The sequence below is a fragment of the Argiope bruennichi genome, chromosome 1, assembly GCF_947563725.1.
Source record: "Argiope bruennichi chromosome 1, qqArgBrue1.1, whole genome shotgun sequence".
In the NCBI taxonomy this organism is placed as follows: domain Eukaryota; kingdom Metazoa; phylum Arthropoda; class Arachnida; order Araneae; family Araneidae; genus Argiope; species Argiope bruennichi.
In genome coordinates, this window is record NC_079151.1 from 18,784,215 (window position 1) to 18,808,704 (window position 24,490).

A 24,490-nucleotide genomic window follows, 5' to 3' on the forward strand; every position below is an offset into this window, starting at 1 on the left:
GGAGAATGCGTCTAAAACCCAAATTCGATTTTCGGATACTTTCAACCACATGCCACAGATTAATCACCAAACACATGCCAACGATCACATGATAGAATCAGTAAAAATGTTTATTCACACTTAAGGTTAATATTTTGTAACTATTCTAAGCCAACGGCATGCTAAACATTATGCGAGAAAGTTTTGTGAGTCCCGCTGATTTTTTTTTTTTTTTTTTTGGGTTTTAACTACTACTTTTTTTTTTTTTTTTTTTTTTTTTGACTTCGTGAATTTGTTTCCGTAATTTATGAAAACTAGGACTTGTTAAAGCATTTTCGTTCTTCCGTAAAATATATATAACGTTTCTTCTGTGATTTATTTCTAGTAAGAATTTTACTTACTAAAAAGCAGGTTTTCATTAAATTTTAGTAATATCAGACGTTCAAAAAAGTCCTTTACTACACTTTAGAAATAAGTGGCGATAAGACAATTTCTGATAAAACAACAATGATCAGTTGTGAACGCTGCTATTATTTTCTATTAAAAATTATTTCTGCTATTATTTTCTATTATTATATTTTAAACCACATTTAAAACATGGCATTATCTATCATCAATATCATGGCAGTTTCGCCAGTCATACGATGGAATGGCATTTTCGCCATAGGAATGCTTTAATTCTTAGCTTTATAAGTTTGCAAATAAAATTGCTTAATAGAATGAGTCAGTGCGAGAAAAAAATTTATGCTTTCCATCCCAGCCATGTTGAATTGTATTTGTTGTTGCTTATATAAAAGTCAAATACAAAGTATTTGGTCATGCTGAGCTTCTACATCACTATTGACAATTTCAGAAATTTGTATCTATCTGAATGAAACTTTTTAATTTTAAGAAATATTGGAAAAGTTCACAGATCTTTATTGCTGATATTATAAAAGTTGATCTTTTTTTTCTTTTCTTTTTTTTTTTGTATTGATACTTTTTTTTTTCGTTTTTATGATCATTTCTATGTTTGTCAAATAAAAAAATAAAAAAACAATTTTATATAGAAGACGTTGTGCAAATACAGAAATAACTATTAAAATTTTAAAAAATAAGCATTTAAAATTAAGTTTTAAGATTTTTTTTTTTTTTTTTTTTTTTTTTTTTTTTTGCATAAAAACTATACAATGTTATAAAATAGGAAAAAAAATTATATTCTTATAAAATCTTCAGTTTACATATGCATACTTATACAAATTTGCTTAATTTTTAGTACTAAGATGTTTAAAAAGTGCTTAATTTTTGCTGCAGTTACTTATTAAGCATCCTATAAGCTGCTATGTACCTCGAGTGGAATATGTAAGTGTTTTGAATAAAAATAATTTAATATCGAAACGTTTAATTATAGTAAAAATTTTAAAATTTTCCCTTACACTGATTTAAATTTATGTTGCATTAATTTTGAATCCTACTTTTTTTTTTTTTTTATCTCAAATTCTTTTACAATAATTGTCAAAAAAAAAAAAAAATCGAACTCGTAATTTTAACGAATCTTTTTGTTTTAGACATTCCTGAGCTCGAAAAATACATTTTTGGAAAATGTCAGTCAATGACGAAGGTAACAGCTGAAATTTGGTTTACGATCTTCATAGCAAATTTGTATATTTCTATCAAACTTTGAATAAAGACCGTTCAGAGGAAGTTGTATGTCCAGCTGTGCGAATGTAAGTTAATACTATAATTAAAAAAAGAAGAACTAGATGTATAAGAAATGTTGCATATATTTAACATTTATGCTGTGGATGCTAATCAGATTTTGAACCAAATCCGACAAGAGTATGGCCGTTTTTGTACTTTCAGAAAACATGTTAACTCAAAGGTGCAATGATTTAAATATATCAAATTTGGTATGTGATTTTGTGACTACAAGCGCAATTACGTTTCAATTTTCGTTGTTTCTTATGGCACTTGCCATGGAAAAGCCCGCTGTTATTCGAAGACAACGATTTTAAGCCGGTGCGGGAGCATCTCTTGTTTTTATAGTAGCGCCATCTAGGGTCAAGAGAACGACTTAGCTACACACTCGTCACAACCCTTTTTACGGGGCTTCTTCATTCACTCATCCACAGATCGTAATTTAGACCTGAATCAGAGAACGATCACCCTGATCCAGTAACATTACTCTCGACATGGAGGACTTTGTGACCACGAGAGATTTATACGCGCGTCAGCCCTCAAGCACGCCTGGAATCTTCTGCCGGCGGGGTTCGAACTTGCAACCTAAGGGACGCAAATCCAACGCTCTACCAACCAGGCTAGGCAACCAGCCTTTAATAATCATAATCAATTTTTTGTTTTAATCAGTTGGGGAAAACGCATCTGAAACACGAATTCGATTTTCAATTACTATTAACCTCAAGTTAGGAATTAATCGCCAAGGATCACATGATACATTCATGAAAATGCTAATTTCACGCCAAAGGTTAGTGATTCCTAACTATTATAGGCCAGTGCCATGAAAGACGATCTCTGAAATAACACCTTTAATAGAGTGTGCGATAAAGTTTTAAGAACATCACTATCACTTTCCCCCCTCCTTATATTCTTTTATTTCCACATATTTTTTTTTCTTTCTTCGTAACTTTAGTTACTAACGGTATTTTAACTTGATGCCTTACATCGGCCCTGCGAGGAGGGAGGAGAAAATTTTGGTAGTAATTTTTCTTTTTTGGTTAGTAATTTTACTGCATTGATTAATTGAAATGAATATTAGTTTGTTTTTTCGACATTTAAAAAATACAATATTGTGTTAGGTTTTTCAACAATAATAATAAAGTTTCAATTTTATCTTAATTTATGAGAAAATATATGCTCTTCTAGAATTATAATCCTACAATTTACCTTTAATCTCAAATGTATTATTTTATAGCTCTAATTGATATTTGTAGTATCGATAAGATAACGATGACAATATCTTGGAGAGAATTGTCCTTTTTCCAACTTGTGTTGATATATTATAATGGATCTTTATATTATATCGTCTTAATTTATTAATATGCGTAACAAACAATTTGTATTCTAAATTATTTATCGGAGTCTGATATAAGAGTCTGATTATCATAAGAGTTTATAATTTACTTTAAAAATTATTTTTGCTGATTATGAAACTTCAATCAAAATGTTAATATTTAACGATGATCCAAATCTTATTGATATTGCAAAATATGGCAGCTCAGCAATGCTGCATGAAACTTCCATAGCAGGTGGAATGAGTCATAATACCGATGTATATGGGAACCACTTGTCAAGAATGAAACAACGATATGTTGCAATCCCAGGGACGCCATTTAATGTTCCGCTCACAGTCATTCGTAGTTCTCTCTGATCTGAGCAATTACTAATATTTTATTTATTTTTCTTCGTCCCTTTCTTAATTTTTTCCCCTTGAATGATTAATATGATCGAGTGTGAATTATTAATTTCAGGCAAGGAGTTAAGATAACTTAGCAATGAAATTCTGGTTAATTTTTTAACAAGACTGCAGCCTTGTTTGAAAACAGATCTGTCAGTATTCATAAATTTGTGTGTAAAATGATGTAACTTATAATGCTATTCTGATACTCATTGTAATGATTTTTATATAAAAAGAAAGCAGAGACGGATTATCAAATAAGCAAAGTAGGCAACTGCTTAAAATCTCCACAACATTAGGGATTGCCGAAATTTTAATTTATTCCTTTATGATATTTTCAGAATATATAAAATTTTTTGCTCTCATTTAATTTATAAGAGCCAGTATATAAGCTAATTCAAATTCAAATTGAAATTAGATATCGGTAAAATGCCAAAATGTTTTTCTAATTTTCTTTTACAAATTTAATAGTTTTCTTTTATGCTGTTTAAAAACTTTAAAAATATTTTACTTCACATATAAAAATTGACCATTTCTGTAATTAAATAGCATTTAGATTGTGTTCATGAATTTTTTTCTTTAATATTTTGTTTAAAAATTTAATCTTGAATTTTTTATAAGATATGTTATAAGCAATCAATTGTATCGAAACGGCTCCATAGTTGAAAATTTTGTCAATTTAACTGAATTTGCTATATAAATTCTTATAAAAACAACTGAGATCGATAAAACGTATCTGGTGTATAGGGCCGGATTATCAAATAGAGAAAGTAAGCAATTGCTTAGGAGACTTGAGAAATTTTTTTGTGATTCAAAGACATTTATATTTATTTATTTACTTTGTCTTACCAGGACACTTTGTTTAAATATATTTTAAATAAAATAAACTTTTATCTAAATTTTAGAATATTTTTAAGAATTTATTTCAAATTTGCTTGCAGATAAGTGGGGTCTTGTTTGTTTTATTTAGTTGACTGACTCAACAATTTCTCTTCTATCATAAACTCAAGAAAGAGAAAAGAGCTTTATCTGCTATCACAAAGTAAAAAAAGAATCGAAAAAAATTTCTTAAGTTCAGCAGCTAGTGTTTGCAACCTTTGCAAGAAATCCTTCACGGAGAAAAGAGAGTATCAATGATCCCCCCCCCCCCTCCTCTTGATCATATGTCATGAACTGACATTGTGTTGTAAAGATTATTGCATATTTTCGTTTCCTGTCTGTTTTCATTTATTAAACCATAGCTTATAAATTCGGCATGCTTGAAATTAAAATGTTTTCACATGTAATATATTTAATGTTTGTTAAAATTACACCGTAATGAAATATAGCACACAAAATCCTCCTATGTCTGAAATATTTTTGATTCAAATGAAAATGCTCAGAGAACTAGATGATTTTAAAAATCACGAATAAAATACAGAGAAGGAGCATAATAAAATTGAAACCATATTTACATTCTTGGTTGATTTTTCAAAGAAAAAAAAAAACGAAATATTTAAAAAGTCCTTAAATATTATTCAGAGGATAATCTGAGTTTGATGATGAGATAATAAACTTTAAATACTTCTGTCACGATTTCTAAAAAAATAAATGAACTAAAAATAGTTCATACAATGGATCTGTGGTGGTAGCTTCATAAACCAGTTAACAGCCTCCGAACCAGGGTGATCACTTTTGTCTAGTGATTATGTTATGGGGCTACGGACCCTAACGTCGCTGGTTCTGTCCTTGGCAATTCAATCTCCACTTTGGTGACCTTGACAATGCAGCTTCGTGCAGTTGTCGTGGCACCATCTACTCGAAACAAAAAACAACCTACACATGTTAACAAACTCACTTGACGGAACAAAAATTCGTCAGACGCACTTAACGCAGCAAATAAAAAAAAGTCGCCAGACTCACTTGAGGCAACAGACAACATCACCACTTTACAGCAACAATTCACACAAGCTCACCGTAACGCTTGGCGCAATAATATAGTTTGTTTGTTTGCCGACTCACTCATGGGGAGTATTGTGGTGGTAGCTTCATAAGCCAGTTAACAGCCTTCGGACCAGGCTGATCGCTTTTGTCTAGTGGTTATGTTACGCTGCTACGGACCTTAACGTCGCGGGTTCTGTCCTCGGGAATGCAATCTCCACAGATCCTTATAAGCTGATCTATGAAAATGTGATATAATATTTTTTTAAGAACGTGATGATAGTTATCAAATGCTTTATGGTCACAAAATTTCTAAAATTTTTTCAAAATTGAAACTATTTAAAAATTGTTATAGATCATCAACAAATCAAAAATACTTGAATTCTTTGACTTTTATGGACAAAAAAAATGATTTCCAAGATATTTTAATTGAATTTGTGTTAAAAAAATTGATGGGGCAATGTGAAATTGTGCATAATATAGTATAAAATATGATTTGTTCTAAAAATAATGCTGTTTTTTTTTTAATTTTAAAAAGTCTGATCCTGAAATTAATAAGCATTAAAAGAGTGTTAAAAAAGGCTTGGGAAGGTTTACTATTTTGCGAAATTTAAATATTTTCGTTATTTTGGTTTGATGTGATATTTTTTACTTTAAAAAACTATTATTTTATTGAAAAATAATTAAGTTTTTTTTTAAATAATTTAAAAATGAAATATAAGTTATTATTTTTAATAACAATAAATTTCATAAACGTAAATTTAAAATGCTTCATCATTAATAAATTTAAAGAAGATAATAATTATAGTGATTTAATAATTTACAACATGAATTTTTCTTAATTTTTAAATATGAAATAAAAGTTAAAAAATATATATAGGATTTTGAGGAATGAGAAACTAGAAGACTAATTTACCCATGGGCCCTTACAGAGCTTAATCCGACCCTGTTGGTGTAAAAAGTAAGAGATTGCAAATGAGATTCCCGATATATGCATTGCCCTAAGAGACCCTAGAAGGTTTTTGTCCGGCCATGATGGGGACGTAATTTTTGACTTCCTAAAGATAGTGATATCTTCTATCTATACTTATAATAAAGTTCAATGTGTGTGTGTGTGTGTGTGTGTGCGTGTGTGTTGGCGCTCTACAGGCCAGGTCATTTGACATACAGCTACCAAATTTGGTACATGTATAACTTAGAGGTCGGGAATGTGCACCTGGGATTCCTTTTTTTGAATTTTTAATTAGAATTTTAATTATTAATTAAAAACTAACTTTCCCGCCAAAAAAATCTTCCATTTTCTCCACCGCCAAATGAATAAGGCTTCAGTTCTTTTTTCTCCCAACAGTAATCAGGCTAGGGTTAACATTTTTCGGCCGATTATTTCAAACGATTCTGTTTATTTTCTTAATGTTTTATGCATTTAAAATTAAACATTGTTAATCAATCCATGTTTCAGATTCATTCTGAAGTACTTTTGAATTAAAATAACACAGAATAAAGGAAATTAAAAATGTATAATCTGCATAGCGTTACCCCAACTGGTGTAGAAAAATTCTGGCATTTGCGTCACCTAACTGGCGAAGGAAATTCACGCATGCGCATTGTTCTGATTGTTGTCATGACAACCACTATCAACGGATGATTTAAATTATTTTTAGGTTAGTTGCATGCTTTTGTAAGTAAATTGTATTTATGTTAGTTATATATTTTTTGTATATGCTTATAGTTTTAAGTACATCGTTTTTTAAGTAGTTTTTTTTAACCTGTTTTCAACCGTTTATTTTAAACGATTCGTTTAAACAGCTGTGCGCCGGTTTCTATGGCAACACAGCTGGAAAGGGAAAAGAAGTTTCTAAGACAGAACATCTGCTTTACACAATTTTATAGAATAACTCTTCCCCTTTTTCGTTTCATTTTTTAAAAAAATTACTTATTTAATAAGAACACCTGCTTTACCCAATTTTTTAGAATAGTTTTTTTCCCCTCTTCGCTTGCTTTAAAAAAACATCTATACTTATATATAAAGTTCAATGTGTGTGTGTGTGTGTGTGTTGGCGCTCCACAGAAAAGACCATTTGACCTACAGCTACCAAATTTGGTACATGTATACCTTAGAGGTCGGGAATGTGCCCCTGGGGTCCCTTTTTTTCAATTTTTAATTAGAATTTTAATTATTAATTAAAAGCTTACTTTCTCGACAAAAAATTATTCATTTTCCCTACCACCAAATGAGTAAGAGTTCAGTTTTTTTTCCCAACAGTAATGAGGCTAGGCTTAAGATTTTTCGGCTGATTATTTCAAAGGATTCTGTTTATTTTCGTAATGTTTGATGCATTTAAAATTAAACATTGTTAATTAATCGATCTTTCAGATTAATTCTGAAATACTTTTGAATTAAAATAAAACAGAATAAAGGAAATAAAAATTTCTAATCTGCATAGCGTTACTCCAACTGGCTTAGAAAAACTCACGGATTTGCGTTACCGTAACTAGCGTTGTAAATTCACGCATGCGCATTGTGTTCTGATTGTTGACATGACAACCAATATCAACGGACGATTTAAATTATTTTTAGATTAGTTGCATGCTTTTGTAATTAAAGTGTATTTATGTTAGTTATATATTTTTTGTGTATGCTTATAGTTTTAAGACCATCGTCTTGTAAGTAGTTTTTTTTAACCTGCTTTCAACCAATTATTTTAAACGATTCGTTTTTGTTTTTTTTAGTGTTTTATGCATTTAAAATTAAACATTGTTAATTAGTCAATCTGGTCATGATGAATCTGAGAAAATTTTGTTGACAAATTTTTAAAATATTACATAAATTAAGAAAGATATTCTTTAGTGCCCATAAAGTTTAAACACTCAGTGACTGTTTTCAATAATCATATTACAAAAAAATACTTTGTTTCAGTAAAAAATATTATTATATTAATTGCAGATTAATCCTTTCCACTTTAATTTAAAGTATAAATTCTATGGGAGCCAACAGAAAATGAGAGAGATACATATTACGTTATGACTGAAGGCGTTTATAATATTATGAGTGAATTATATGCCTATCAAAATTTGAAGTTTTAAAATATTTTGATGAAGAAGCTATTAAAGTAGGAATTGCATAAAATATTTAATTATGAAAATTTTAACGAACATTAAGATTGGCGAACCGGCTGGTCGCCAAAGGCGGCTAGTACCTAATAAGACTAGTTGGGAGACCATAGTATTTTTTTCGTTTATATCTTTGTCATATTTCTGTTCAAAATTGTATTATGAATATATATTTCCATCCGACCGAGATATCTGTTTCGTTTTTGTCTTCTCGCTTTCGTCTATATACTGCTGTCTTTGCCAATTCTATTTTGAAAATGAGTTTAGAAACTAAATTATTTCTAGCAATGGCTGATTTTAAAGCAACTTAAAATTTAAGCTGTGACTAGGAAATGGTTTGAATTATGGCGATAATGCCTAATCCAATATGACTAAATTTAAAAATGTAATATTTCCTAATAAATTTAAGATTTCTAACTTAACTGTTAGTTTAACTGTATGTAATATTTATTTTTACTAAAGCAAATGGCGTTATACTATTAAATATGAGTTAGAAATAGTTTCCACCTGTTTATATAAAACCTTGTAAGTAAAAATTATTTTTACTTTATATCTGTAAATTACTTTATTTAATTTCTTTTTGATAAATCTCTCTGAGAAAAAAAAATGACAACTTCCTGTAGAATAACCTAAAAAAGGTTCATGTACCCTTTTATTTTCCTCTTCTTAAATAACAATAACTTTACTGTGTAGAACTTTTCTGAAAGTTTGTCTTGTTAATGATTTCTGCCATTATATGTAATTTGATGTATTCATTCGATGAGAGAAATTTAATCCGAAAATCATCTTGCTTCTTTTTTTATATGGGAATGCTCTTTTTATTTTCTCTTAAAAATTTATCTTTCAAAATCTTCAAATTTAAAAAAGTTTTTATTTCAGGTAACAATTGACGTTAATTTTTCGATTGTCAAGCATAAAGAAAAGATAATGGATTTGCAAGGTGATGAAGAGCTTGAAGCTCTTCGCTTGGCAGCATTGGCCACATTAAAAACTCATCCGTCTAAAAGGCGAGACGTAAGTAATAACTTTTTAACTATTTATGTGATATTTTGTGTGTATTTATTTAAATTGTTATTTTAATTTAGAATTTAAACACAACAGTGTAAATTGTAAATATAATTTGAGTGAGAATTGACTTTTCTAATTTTGCATTAAGAGTCAAATATACACTATCGAATTACTGCAGTTTTTGTAAGCTTTTATTAGTTTATTTACATAAAAATGTTTTATATTTAGTCATCTCTAAAATGCTCTACCAACCAGTTTAAATTTCATTAGTAATTTAATATAATATGCAAAATACATTGTACTAAATTTTTTTGTTAATTTTGCTAATAAAGAGATATTAAAGCATAAATATTATGAAGAAAACAAAACTTCCAAAGTTCGACAGAATGAAACCTTTCATACATGCTTAAGCAACTCATTCTGCTATTTGAAGCAAATTATATTGTAAGGAAACTTGTAATCTAAGGAAACTTTTTTCGTTACTTTTTCTGCAGTTTATCAGGTGGTAGAAATTTTCTTTTACGGCACCAAAGTAGAGGTTCTTTCTTGTTGCGTATACCTCCATATCTTGTCTTGCAAAGTTGTCAAATTGCATCAGAACAAATGGGTCCTATGGCTATATATACCAATTGAGTCATGCCATTAAAAAAACTTATAGAAAACAAAAAGCCAGTAATGTGTCCGAGATATATAACAAAGATTGACCATATGTTTCCTAAATTATGTTACTGAGGTATATTTACAATAATGTACTGGGTTTCTTCTTATAGTTTTTGTTTTATATATATGCATCTAAATTTGCTCTAACAATGTACTTCTTAAATGTGTTTGAGAAAATCGTATGTTATTAATTTCTTACTTTTATAAATATTTTGAAATTAATATAAAAGTTAATTTTTTTATAGTTATGATAATTTTTTCTGTATATTGATTATTTAATTCATACTTTTTGCATGTTTTTCATTCGTGTCTTATGACACATTTTTGGATTTTTAAAAACTTTATGGTCATTATGATGGCCCTGTATAATGTAATTTTTTGTGTAGCCTTTTATTGTATAGTAGGAGAATGAAAAATATTACAAAATTATATTTGATATTAGTTTATTTGTGATACTATTGTCTAAGCAGTTCATTAGTGTTCAGTTTTAGCACTATTGAAAATTTATTACAACTCTTCAAGTAAATCATATTTAAGAAATGATGTTTATGAGGAAAAATAACTTTATTTCAAGTAATATTTGAAAGAAATTATTTATCAATTTCAATTTTTTAGAGGTGTATTTATAATGTATAGTTTTTTATTTATTTTGGTATTGGAGCATTTCCCCAAGAAAGTGATTAATGATTAATCACTAAAGGCTAGTCCATTGACTGTGTTGGCCAATGATATATGTTAAACTTCTTCAGTGGCATGTAGTTAAGCCAAAAAGTTGCTAATGGCATTTGGAGGGTTTCCGTAAATTGCATATAGTTTATATATAAAAGTGAAAATTTCAAATTGTGCTAGAAAATGCAACTAATTTTTTTTTATTTTTTTGAATTTCAACTTTTCAGTCAGGAAGTTTTGCGCCTGAAAACATTTCAAAAGTTAGTACATTAATTACATCAAAGTCTGCAGATCAACAAACTTACTCAATGAAAGATATGTGTGATCAGTCTCAAGGATCTGTGTATGGCAATCAACAGTCTTGGAGAAATTCTCAACCATCAAGAAGAGGCAGGGGAAGACAGTTTCCTGTAAGTAATTTTTAAATTTTCATTTTATTATATCAACAAAAAATTATTTTAAACATTTTTATTTTTAAAGCTAAAAAATCTGACATTTTATAGTTTCTATGTTATGCTTTTTTTTTTTTTTTTTTTTGCTGGTGGACTAGGGTTAGATGCCATTGAAATTTTAAATTCCTTACAGGATATTATTGTTTGGAATTTGTTAAATGAGTTTTAATATTCAGTGATAATGTTGCTGACTAGCTAGAATATTAGTTTAGCTTCCGTTGGTAGACTTGGTCATAAATCTGGATTTGATTTAAAAATTTTTTTTTCTTGTTAAAATTTGAGAAAAGGATTTGAACTGAACATTTTGTAGAATTTTTTAAAGAAAATTAGTATGCATAGAACATATTGCTAGTTTCCTTTTATATTACATTTAAATAATAATCTTTGAAGAATAATTTGTTACAGTATATTTTTAAATTGGGTTTCTAATATAATTTTGCATTCAATCATGTTCAGGGCTGCCACGACACTGGGTATTTTTAGCACTGGGGAAAAGCACAGGTTTTTAAATTTTCATTGAAAAACTGGGAAAGTGCAGAGAATTTTAGATTGCTTAGCTTTTTTTTTATCTAAAAAATGTTGATTTCTTTAAACATTTCAGAAATAATGCTAAACACCATCCACTACTGTTAAACTCTGGTGGCTTATCCTTCTACATAGAGCAGTCCAATTTCTAAGATTTAGAAGGGGAGGGGGATACCGATATTGGAATAGTGGCTACAAGCTACTTGAATATTATCGCAGCAAAGATTTTTATGTTTGGAAGGAATATTACAAATATAAATGTTTTAATGCATGCCCCAAAAAATTATTGCTTTAAAAGCTGCGTCTTATTTTAATTCATGTTTATTGAAAAACTATCTAGTATTAAGTGTAAAGTGAATGGTTGATTTGCTTCAACTTCTTTAGTTTTCTTCGATATTTTGATCTGAAGAAATTTGCTACAGTATGTAAAATTAGGGTGTATAAAGTATAAAATTTTAGAAAAACAGAAAACAATCAAAGGAAAAAAAAATAGCACCTAACAAATGTAAAACAACTTTGAAAATTAAATTGTTGCAAAAAAAAAAAGAAAGAAAGAAAGTATGATTTGCAAGAAAAAAAAAGTTCTATATTTAATATGAATTGAATGATAAAAAAAAATCAACCCTGATTTTGCTGAATTCTGTAAAATTTATTTGTTGAGTACTGTACTTTGTAAGAAGACAATTAGCCTTAGTAATATAGGAAAACAGGCACTTAACTAGGTATGTAAAAAGAGTAAAACATACAAGACTGCCTGCCAGTTCAAAAGAGTCATAAGTGTTATTGGAATTAGTATCTAAAAAAAATACTGGAAAAGATAACATGTCAAATCTGAAAACCTCAAACTTAATGCCTGAAATTAAACTGATTTCTTACCTTTTAGTTCAGAAATTATAATTTAAAGCTGAATTTTTATGAGCTTTAAAATTTGTTGTGTCACATTCGTCCTTTAATGCATTCAATGATATATCAGAAATATTTTAATATATGGTTACTGAAAGTGAAATAGCTAAAAAATGTATGTTAGACTGTACAAAAATATCATACCTTATTTGTTGAGGATTAGCTCCATGAAGGTGATGGCTGAAAAATTTGCAGAAATTGATGCCGAATTACATGAATTGGCAAAAATGGATATATAAAAAAAATCTTGCTTAGCAATTTTTTTGTTAAGTAATCATTAAATGATTTGTATCATAATAACAAAATAGTTTTATATTTTATTTTACCCAGGTGTTTAATTTTATGTGACTTGCAATTAAAGAGTATGTGAGGCAATATATCCCCTCTCTTAAATAAATTTCTAGATAATATATTTTTTTGTATGTAAATATAAACCTTCTTTTAATATGCTGTTATTGGGAATAATGTTAAATAGTTGCTTCCTTTTCTTTCTTTTTTCCTCTCCTTAAAATCATGACATTATATGAACCTTGCATTATGACTAGCACATGAGTGCTATTCGTGCATTTCCTTGTATCTTGAATATATGTACAGGGAAAGAACAGGGAATCTTTTTTCCAGATTTGAGTGGCAAACCTGTTAATATATTGTGACTTTAAATTTGAGAGCTTGAACAATATATATATATATATATATATTTTTTTTTTCTTAACATGTGAGTTTGTCCTGCAAAATTCTAGAGAATAAAGATTTTTTGTTTCTATACATTCATTAAATATAATATTATTTCATGTAATGAGGAATTGTTGCTTACTTCCCTTTGTTTTTTTTCTCTTGAGAAAAATTAGGAGGGTATTGTTATTCTATTGTAACTAGTATACTAGTGTCATTCACATGTTTCCTCTTATACTGCTCATGTATAGGGGAAATGCTGGAAAAACTGGGGAGGGGGGAATTTTTTTAAAAATCAGATTTGAGTGGCAATCCTAATATTACTGCGATCCATTGGGAAATGCTTTCTTTTGTGTGGAAAAATATAGCATTTATAATTTGAATAGTTTTCAAGTAATGAATATGGCTTTGATAGTGCTTAATTTATTGTTTTTGATTTTATGATTAAATATTTGAAAATGAGTGTATATATTTTTGCATTTGTTATTCATTTTCCTGTTTAAAATTTTATTGTATGAAAGTGATAATTTATTTGAATCTAATCGTATGTTTTTTCTTGTTATGGCATGATGTATTGAAACTTTTTATGTGTAAATGCGCAATTCTTTCTTTACACCAAACAATGATTACATAATTTTTTTTTCAAAAAAAAAAAATGATTCTATTCAAAATTTCTCTTTTATTTAATTGCAGCTGCAACATAAGCTTGGTTAAAAAAATTATTTTTGAAAAGAATTGTCTACTTCGCATTAATTTTGTTTAAAAAGGTTAGATGCAATTTTTTCAGTTTATAGGTACATGTAAATTCTTTCATAGTAATACTTTATACTCTACATATATAGCTTAGTTAATGCTTATAATTAAGAATAATAAGTGTATTTTAATGATGATAGAAAGAAATGGCAGATTTAAAAAAAATATATATTTGTTGAAATAAAATCTGATGTCATAAATTATGGAATGAGATGTTGAGATGTATTATATTTATGTTTAAATATATATATATATAATATAGTTTCCTTTATATTATCTTATTTTGACATCTTTTTATTAACTGTATGAATGATTTTCTTAGCAGAAAGGAAATCAGCGTTCAAATTTGATAGTTATCACACCTGTGAATCTCTGCAAGAAGACAGATGAAAAAGAAACTCCATCTCATCTTGTTCTTCCTCAACATAAGTGGTGTCAATCTGTAAATGAAGATTCATCTTCTCCTAAATCATACCGGCGAATAGGTACTTGCTAATTTCTATGATTTTATTATATGTTTGCATTTTACATAACTTTTATATCTAATTTGAAAAGTGATGCTATTAAAACTAATATTGAATCATTTCGAACGGATAATAAACATTAATATTTTTAATTTTATACATTTTTGCCTTTTCTTCAGTCATGTTAACTTTCTTTTCCTTCATTATATTGACATATATCAAGACATAAAAAAAATCATGAATAAAGATTTTTAAAAAAATGGTTGTTGTGATGATGGTTGTTGATCAAGAGTTCTTTCAATTTATGCTGTGGTGATGTATTTTTCTTTTATAAATTGTACGATTTGTGTATTGTTAGTTCACAATCCATTACATTAAACTTTTATTGTTCTAAATGTGAAATATAGATTTAATATATATATATATATTCAACTTGTACATGTGTTGTAATGATGCAGCAAATTAATATTCTTCGGTTAATTAATTTTCCTACATAAAAATTTTTTGTGAAATTGTAATTTTTTTTTTTCTTTTATCCCTTGAGAAATTGTAAGCATTCTGTTAGTGATGTATGTGTTGTCACTAAATATCTGGGAATGGATACATTAGTGCCTAATGTGTTATGTATGAAAGTTACTTTTCATTTCCATGATTTAAACTAATCACTTCTCTTTTGCACTTTTTTTGTTTTGTTTTATAAATTAGAATGTATTTTCAAATTCCAAAATTAGTTTCAACAGGCATATATTTCCTATTAGACAGATTTTAAAGTCAGAGTGTAAAATAACGTAGTATTTCATGCTTTGTGCTTTGTAGTACAATAGCCTTCTGGACCATTCTCTTTTAACAAAAATTTCATATGGATGGCAAGAAGGCATGGTGTCTTTCATATAAGCTATCTCATTCATATATACTTGATCTTAGTGGACATTAGAAATCTGGTAATAAAACTATTTGTCAAATTTCATTCATCTAGTTTGTTACAGCTTTAATTAAATGACTGGCAGATAATTTCATAAATGCCTTTTGCAAATTTGTGGAGCTATTAAGCATGATGGCTCATAGAAATATTGATGTTGACATTTTTGGTGATTGCAAATCCATTTTGAAACATTTTTTTCCTTTGCTTAGTTTTTCATGGAAGTAATTCTAAAGTAAACTTTATTTTTTTGTTATTTTATAATTTTCTAAGTTTTTAATATATATTTGTAGAAAGTTTTTATTAGTGATTTTTATAGCAGATTAACAAAAAGAAATTTTAACAGAACAAAATTTTACTTCACAATTATTTTTGCTTTTTTAACATGATTTGAATTATATGCTAAGAATTAAATTGAATATTAACCTGATTGAAATTTTTAGTGGGACAATACTTTTTCAGATTTCATCTTAAATACCTGTTGCTGTCCTTCCCACTATTAATCAGTATAATGTTGTAATAATTATTTTTGCATCAAATTAGTAATATTATTGCACTTTTTTTTTTTTTTTTTTTGCTGTATTTAAAAAAAATTTTAAGAATATTTGAATCCTTTTAGCCTTGTAAAGAGCAGTAGCAATCTTTATTTAAATGGTTGGCATTAATTCTATAGTTCCATAATTTTGAATAGAAATTTCCTAAAAATGTGCTTCTTTTTTCACTATATATGTATTTTTAAACTTAAAATACTTATTTTATGAATACCATAAATTTTTATACAAGCTTTGAAAAAATTATAATTTACATGCATTATATTTGTACATTCACAGGTTTATATATATATGGGAATTTTAAAATTTGATGATGAATTATACCATGGGAATTTTTCAGTGTAACACTGTTAACAGAATGAAAATATTCTTGTATAAATTATGTATTTCCATTTCAAGATGAAACATGAAATGTAATAAATATTTTACTTTTCAGGACCAACCAGATTTAATCGTCATGGATCAGATTCTGAGAGTAGTGAAGACTCAGACTATGATAACAGTGATAATGATTCTTATAGTAATGATACAGTTCTGCAAGACGAACCATCTGAACCTTTCTCAACATTTACTCCTGAAGAAAATACAGAGGATGAACGTTTAGTTGAGAAACAGCAGACAACTCCTGATCGACGTTTGAGTTTTCATAATATAGATTCGCAAGATAAAAAAGCAGAAAATGTTCATAATTCAAGGAAAGATGCATATTTAAATAGTTCAAAAGAAGAAACAAAGACTTTTAAAGCTGTATCTAAAGAAAAGCTTGAAAGGGAATTTTCTGATAATTACCATAATATAAGTTCTACTGGTGATGAACATGTATCCAAAATACGTAGTCATTCACCCATTCAATTTCAAAGAAGTCAGAGTAATGGTGGATCAAATTCAAAAAAGGACAATTTATCCAGAAACTACATGACACTTGAAAAAGACAATTACAAATATTCAAGAAAGCAGTCAGAAAAACGTATAGAAACTGATTCTCATCATAATTTCACTATGAATGATTCAAGAAATCATATGAAAAATCTTTCTGAAGGGGATTTACGATACGAACTTAAAAAAAGGATGCAAGAAAAACCTTTCAAGACAATTGGATCTCGAATTCAAAATGATTCATTTGATAATCATTATTCAATAGAACAGAATAGGAATCATATTCATCTAAGACGTTCTGATAGTAGTGAAGATAGTGATCATGCATACAAACATAAGTCAAGAGATTACAGATTCCGTGATCATAAAACTGAGGCACAAAGTCATAGTTCATCAGAAAATGATCACAATACTAGTCCTATCAGAAATCATGTTAGCCATAATCGTTTCCAAACTGATGTTCGAACAAACCTTAATCGTAAGCGAGAACGCAGTCACAGTTCAGAAAGGAGCTATAAACGAAGTCGTAGTCAGAGTCTTGAGCGACGAAGTGAAATTCAAATTCGTAGGCGCAGAAGGCATAGTGGGCGCTCTTCATCATCAACTAGCTCTAGTTCTAGTTCCAGTAAAAGTAGTATCTCAAGTCCTCGACTACGATTGGTTTCAAGTGTTGTTAAACCTGTTGCAAGGACAGATGAATCAAAAATTCGTAGTAATGATACTGTATCAGAAAAGCGTTCTCTATCATTAACTGAATCGAGTTCTCATGCAATATTGAAAAGGCAAAGAAATTCTGATGAAAAGCCAAAGGCTCTTTCATCTATGGTGAAAAATTCTGTTTCTGGATGTGAGAAGCATATTAATAGTAAGTGATTTTTTTGTTGTTGCAGTAGTTAAATAAAAATTTTGCATTTTCCAAAAATAATCATTTGCTTTCAAATTTTTGAAAGATTTTTATGTTGGTGAGAGTATAAAGCCCTACTTCAGTATTCAGTTTTTTAGCACTAGTGAAAATTTGGAAAAGGAAGTTTTATGATAAATTTAAAGTTCTCATGAATATTTAAATAACTGTAGTATTAATCTTTTTAAAGAGAGTAGATTAATCCAATTAAATTAATTGTAGACAAGTCTAACCTAACCTAAATGACAAATAAAAATGTGTCATATTGTGTGAAATAAATTTAACATTAATGTTAAATTTTTTGTATCAATAAAGGCATTTCTTTAATTAAAAATTTGTTGACGATGCAAAGTTTTCATTGTGTATTTACCAAAAAAAAGAAAATAATAATAATAATCAGAATGAAAAATATTTTTTTTTAAAGATTAATAAAATGGTGAAGTTAATTTCAGAATTTAGATAATAGATAAACATGTCATTTATTTTTTAATTGTGTTATGATGTTATGGGTTTGGTCACCATTAAAAAGATATACATGTACATAATGAACAGAATTTAAGTAAGACAATGAAGGTAATACAGCTTTTGTCTGACAATATGATAGAATCTAGAACACAAGGTATGCCAAAAATGCCAACTAATAAAATTTATTTACTAATTTTCTCGTTAAATCTCTGAGTTTCCAGCTCCTTTTATTCATTATGTGGATATAGTCTTATGATATCTATTTAAAAATGGTGAGAATGATTAGATTCCACCAGAATTACACATTTTAAGTATTTTCAATTTGGGGAAAACAATAATTGGAAACTTTTTTTTTTGTTTCTTAATAAATTTAAGATTAAATCTTTATTGTTAACAACAGTCAGAAAATACCATTCTTCCAAATGTTGATAAATTTAATATTTCGAATGCTTTTTAATTTCTCTTTTAGCTTCGGATGCTGTTAAACGGGTTCCTGTCCATATGCGTCTTGGAACACTTCCTCATAAAAGAGTAATTAGAATGACAAAGGATGTAGAAGCAGCTTTTATCAGTACAAGTAGTGATGAGGACGCTGATGTAAATACAAAATATAAAAAGCAGAATTATCGTGTTGTAACTGAACTATCGGGGAATAAATTAGATGAAGTTTCAAAACGACATGTTGAAAAGAGTACCTGTAGAAATTTAGATGTGTTCAAAGGCAGAAGAATGAAAATTGAAAGGTGACCTTGTAAGCAGGTAAATTATTCTTCAACTTCTGTGTTGTCTTTTATATGTAACTATTCAGAGAATTCCTATTTTAAATATCTATTTATATTTTTGATATAACATTTTTATATTACTGTTATTAATTCTATATTGTTGAAAATCATGCTTTTGCTTTGTTGTTGAATCAAATGTTTTGCAAAATGGACTGAGCAGAAAGGGGCAGGGATTATCTGCATTGGTTTATTTCAATGCATTTTCAACATGGAGTATAAGAACTATGCAAGGGAACAATTAAGGCTTTCTATGTATTATTTTTTGTTAATTATATCCTATAATGTGTTTCTGCAAACTTCTGATTATTATGCAGAATAAAGAATTAAATGATATTGTAAGTCATCAAAAAGATACCATTTTAAACCATAATACAATAAGATATCATACAAAATTAAAGAATTATAGTTTTTGTAGTGGAACTAATGAATGTCGTATTTTAAATATGCTATTGGGAGTTTAAAACTGATTTTAATTTGTCAATTTTATTAGATTTAGTTTATTTAAAGTATTTTTTTCTTATGTAAGTTTAAAACTTGAAAGTATTGTGTACTTTCAGATTGCATATTTGGTAATTTCTTTATCAGTGTTAAAAGTTAGATTAAATTTGAAATATAATAAGTATAATTCTTAAAAATGTGCTCATAGTATCTTAATTGCATATATGTTTGTTCTTTTGTAAATAATGAAACTTTTAAGTGTTTGTTTCATAAGTCATTTTTTTTAAAAAAATGTATTCAAATAATTTATTTTTGATCTTGAACTTCTTTTATGTTCAGTTATATTCAAAGAAATATAATTGAATGTGGTATATATTTATTGTGTGTCTAGTCATATTATGTGTTTTTATTCAGCTTGTTCTGTGTTCAGCACTTCTGTGATAATTTTAAGCATTTTGGATGTTCGTTTATATTTAAAAATTTTATATATTTTTAATTATCAATGTTGACTGCGTGAGTTGTGCAGTGTTTTGGTTTGAATATTTTTTTAATATTCATTTGAGGTATTCGTAAGAAGCAGAGTGCAAGTTTACTATATTTTTGCTACAAAATTTCTCTTTTTTATTCTTTTTAATTTCATTTAGATTTTATTCATTTTATAAAAAAGTCTGTGATAAATTTTAATCTGGTACATGTTCTTTAAGGATTTTAATTTAAAGTGTAAAATCTTATTTGTTTTTCATTTTTTTTAATATATTTTTCTTTAAAACATATCCATGTGTTAATTTATAATAATGTGTAAATTTTTAGATAGAAGCATTGTGAATATATCTATATAACTTTATTAGATTTTTAAAATATGCTTTTATTAATAAATTGCATTTGACATGTATAAAATATGCACTTTTTGCTATTTAATATTTTTTATTAATTATATTAATAGAAATTTTTATATATCTATATTTAATTATTCTTTGAATATATAATTATATGTTAATATCTACTTGCTTATTTTTAAAAGTTTTATCTTATTATTTTTAAAAATCTGATATGTCATAACAGATTTTCCAAATTTGTATCTGAAATATATAAATTGTGACTGTTGGATATTGAATATTTAAAGTCCTAAAACAAAATATTTTTGAAAACTGCCAAACTGTTTTGTAAATTTTTTTTTTTTATTAATTGCAAGGAATATAAATAGCATACTTAGGTTGCCATCATGTTAGAAATGTGTTGCCTAAGAGAACATTGGAGAAATTTGTATGAATTTGACATCATCATAGTTTTCTAAATCAATCAAAATTAACATTTGTGAATCTCTATTTTTAGAACAGTCTGTTTTGTAACTTCTGTTATAATGCTCATTGTATAATTTAAATTAAATTAAAATATTAACATTGTAAAATGTTTCTACACAAATTTATTTTATACTGTTAAATGTAATGTATTTTATATGAAAAACAAGTTTAATAACTATTATAAAACATGATAATTTCACATATTTTATATTATTTAAATTTGTTGTATTTTTACAAGTAAAGTAATGTGTTAGTTATTTGTGTGAAACAAATTTATTCCTTCTCTCATATCATATTTTGCCTCTTCATTACTTCTCATATTCTTATTCCCGAGTGATTTTTTATTAGATTATCCCTTAAATTTGTTTGTTATCCAAAAATATTAATATTTCTATGTAGATATTTTCATTAAATTCTTTTAACTGTGTAATTATTATGATGATTATGGTTAAAATATTCATTAGTTTTTCACATTTTTTCCACCGTTTTTCTTTCTTTCGCATTTTTTTTTCTCATAAAATTAACATCTATTTTTATGGGGTTTTTTTCTCCCCCCCCCCTTTAAATACAGAGAAATTATATAATCTTTGATATTTTTGATGGGGAAAAAATAAGTTTATAACATTTATTAGGAGAAATATTTTGTAAAATTGTTTCAAAGATAAGAAATTGAATATTAAAAAAGTTTGTGTAGTACAAAAAGCTCTTCTTTTTAACATTAAGTTTTGTTTCTGAGAAGCATTCTTCAAGTTAGATTTGCTAATGTGCCAGTTATTTTTTTTTTTTTTTTTTTATCAAGTTGATGATCAATGCTTTTTATTTTTTAAATTCCATATTTTTCCATTTTTCTTTATATATGATGAATTATTTCAGCTTTTTAAAATTCATTTTTGATTTCATTTATAAAATGTACTAAAATTAAAATAAATTATTTTGTGCTGGTATTGTAATTAATTAATTTAGTAATTAAATTATCTGATTGTGTATGCTGTTTCTATTTATATTATCTGTTCTGAAAAATCATTAATTCTCAGTGATGTTGGACAGAATAAATTATTGTTTTTGTTGCATATTCCTAATCACTTTTAAAAGTGGCAGTTGGTATGTGATAAATTATTTTTAAGTGTAATATAATAGTTAGATTCTTGTGTCATGTTTGTTCACAAATAAGACTTTTTTTTAACTCCTTTTTGTCAAAAAGAATAATCCACCACTTTGAATTAGAGGCATAAGCTGTTCCAAATTAGAAAAACTTATATATCTATCACACGTGTATGAATGTGTATTGTTATAAGCTGTGATCTATATATGTGTGTGAATATAAACTTGTGCTCTTCCTTGGGGGAATTTCTTTTTAATCATAGTTAATTATGTATTGTAATTACGGTTTTAACGGTATTGATTGCATATTTACAACATCATAACGTTTTTTTAATATATACAGACATTTTTAATTAATATGTATATTTATTTCAGTTGCAATTACTGTGAAATATACCCAACTGTAGAAAAGTTCTATTAATGTATTGTATTTTAAAGCAGTTTTGTTGTTCGAATTCTTTTCAGTGTGTATTTTATGTTTCATAAAACAAGTATATGTTTTTTTAAAGTACAAAATATTATTGCTTTAGGAATGCTATATAAATATGAATTTAGCATTAACTGTCTATATCAAATGTTATATGGTTAAATTTATTATATTTTACTTAAGTATTAAAGCTTAATATTCCCAAAAAATGTTACATTTCTGTTAGCAGTGTCATTAGCAATATTAGATCATTTTAAACTTGGAGTGGAATAGAAGCAAAATTTATTTTAATGTTACTGTGATAAATTTTAATAAGTGTTGTATGAATGGTGTATGTAAGAAATGTATGTTTTCAAATGATAGTTGTGTTTTTTAATAATTAAGCTGTGAAATAAGCTTTTTTGAAAATTTCTTTTTGTACTAAAAAAAATTGTTACTATTATAGCATTACTTACATTTCAAATAACTGCATTTATACAATATTTGTAATTTTCATATTCTTTTTGTATATCTTCATAATATTATTTAAGTAAAGATCATTGCTGTTTGTTGAAAATGTGATATTAACATAACTTTTGTTATTTCGATCTTCATTTCATATTTGCACAAAATTTTGTGATATATATATATTTTTAATTTTGTGTTGCAATATTTATATTATTTACACATGTTTACAACTTCATTTCAGTGTATTTTGTTTCTTCATTACTGTGTCAGTTTAAAAAAAGTTTTTTTTTTTAAATAAATATTTTTCCTGTACCTGGAGAAAAGTATTTTTATATCTATAATGTTAAATTAAAAAAATGCTGCCATCTTTTTATAGGTTCATCTCTTGCACTGCTACAGATAACACTGACATGTACTTTTCACTGTTTACTTTATGTAAATGATTGTATTGAAAAAAAATGGCCAGACAATTAATGATGTGATATGTGCCTGTGAAGCAACCAATACTACATTTTGGATGGAAACGCTTTGTACCAGCATTTTCTGTAACCAGAACATCCAGGAAAACTTGTTGCCTGAACATCTAAAAGATATTGTTAGCCAAACATCTGAAAAATGTTACATTTGGAGTTGAAATTGTTGTTTGTAATTATTAAAGTCTTCATGAAAGCATACTCATTAAAATTGTTTTCTTTAAAGTTATGTGATGAAGAGTTTGTGTCATATCAAACACATAAGTAGGAACATACTTTGGTGAGTTTATATCAGGTCAGAAACACCATGAATTTCTAAATTAATAGGTATAGGAAAGTTCTTATAGTTATAATAAATCTATGTTATAAATAATAGGTGTATAACATGCAGGTTCAATTTTATTTAAAACAGCAGCAACTCCTAAAAAGTTTACAGCAATTTCCTAAATGTGCACTTTATTTGTGCTATTATGGTAAGAGTTAACATTTCTTTGAATTAAAATGTTGAAAAAAAAAAATTGTGTTATCTTAAAAATTGTCAATAATTTGGGATTTACTTATATGTGGTATTAATTATTAGATAAAAAATAAGTATTGCTATTAAGTTGTAAATAAATATTTTGATACATTTTTAGCTGACTTAATTTATTTTATTGTTTTATTTTATTATTATTTTTTATTAAATAATAAATAATATTTTGTTATTAATTTATTTAATTAAATATTTTAATTAAATGATATTATTTAAAATATTATTTATTTAAATTATTTTATTATTTAAATTTATTTTAAAATTTAAATAATTTATATCAAATTTTGATTACAGAATATATGCTTGAATCTATATAATATTTATTCTCTGGCGAATAAATAAAATTTAAAAGTTCAAAATTTGGTTAAAAGGTGTTTTTACTTAAGTTTATGATGCTGATAATTTTTTTTAAATAAAAGAAAGCGTTTATAATCATAAATATGAAAAATTTAACATTTTATGTTGAGATTAGTGCCAACTTTGATTTTTGAAGAAAAAGTAAATTTAAATGCAAGAAATAATCTTCGTAAAGTAATTTTTATGAATATGGTTAATCCCCCCCCCCCCTCTTTTTTTTTCTGTAGGAAATATTAATATTTTATACTGCCTTTTTGTTATAAAATTGGCCAAATTGTAGAACCTTTTGTTTAATTTTTATCTAAAGACCATGACTTCCTTTGTTTTTATTTATGAAGTGAAAATTGTCTACTTAATATATATCAAGAAGAATTACAAAGAAATTATGTGTGTCCTTTTAGGAAACTGCT

The 24,490-nt window shown here is 26.9% G+C and overlaps 1 protein-coding gene across 2 annotated transcripts; it reads left to right on the forward strand.

Moving 5' to 3' along the window:
* The first annotated feature begins 8,801 nt into the window (after positions 1-8,801).
* On the forward strand, positions 8,802-23,416 carry LOC129976144 (putative uncharacterized protein DDB_G0281733). Of its 2 annotated transcripts, none has more exons than XM_056089562.1 (7): positions 8,802-8,929; positions 9,284-9,418; positions 10,969-11,151; positions 14,369-14,531; positions 16,417-17,721; positions 18,692-18,981; positions 23,095-23,416. In XM_056089562.1, the coding sequence occupies exons 2-6, from the start codon at positions 9,332-9,334 to the stop codon at positions 18,967-18,969; spliced, it is 2,016 nt and encodes a 671-aa protein (XP_055945537.1). In that variant the 5' UTR covers positions 8,802-8,929; positions 9,284-9,331; the 3' UTR covers positions 18,970-18,981; positions 23,095-23,416. The 2 variants fall into 2 exon arrangements, with proteins under 2 accessions (XP_055945537.1, XP_055945547.1); XM_056089572.1 differs by having other exon boundaries at positions 14,372-14,531.
* Positions 23,417-24,490: the final 1,074 nt, after the last annotated feature.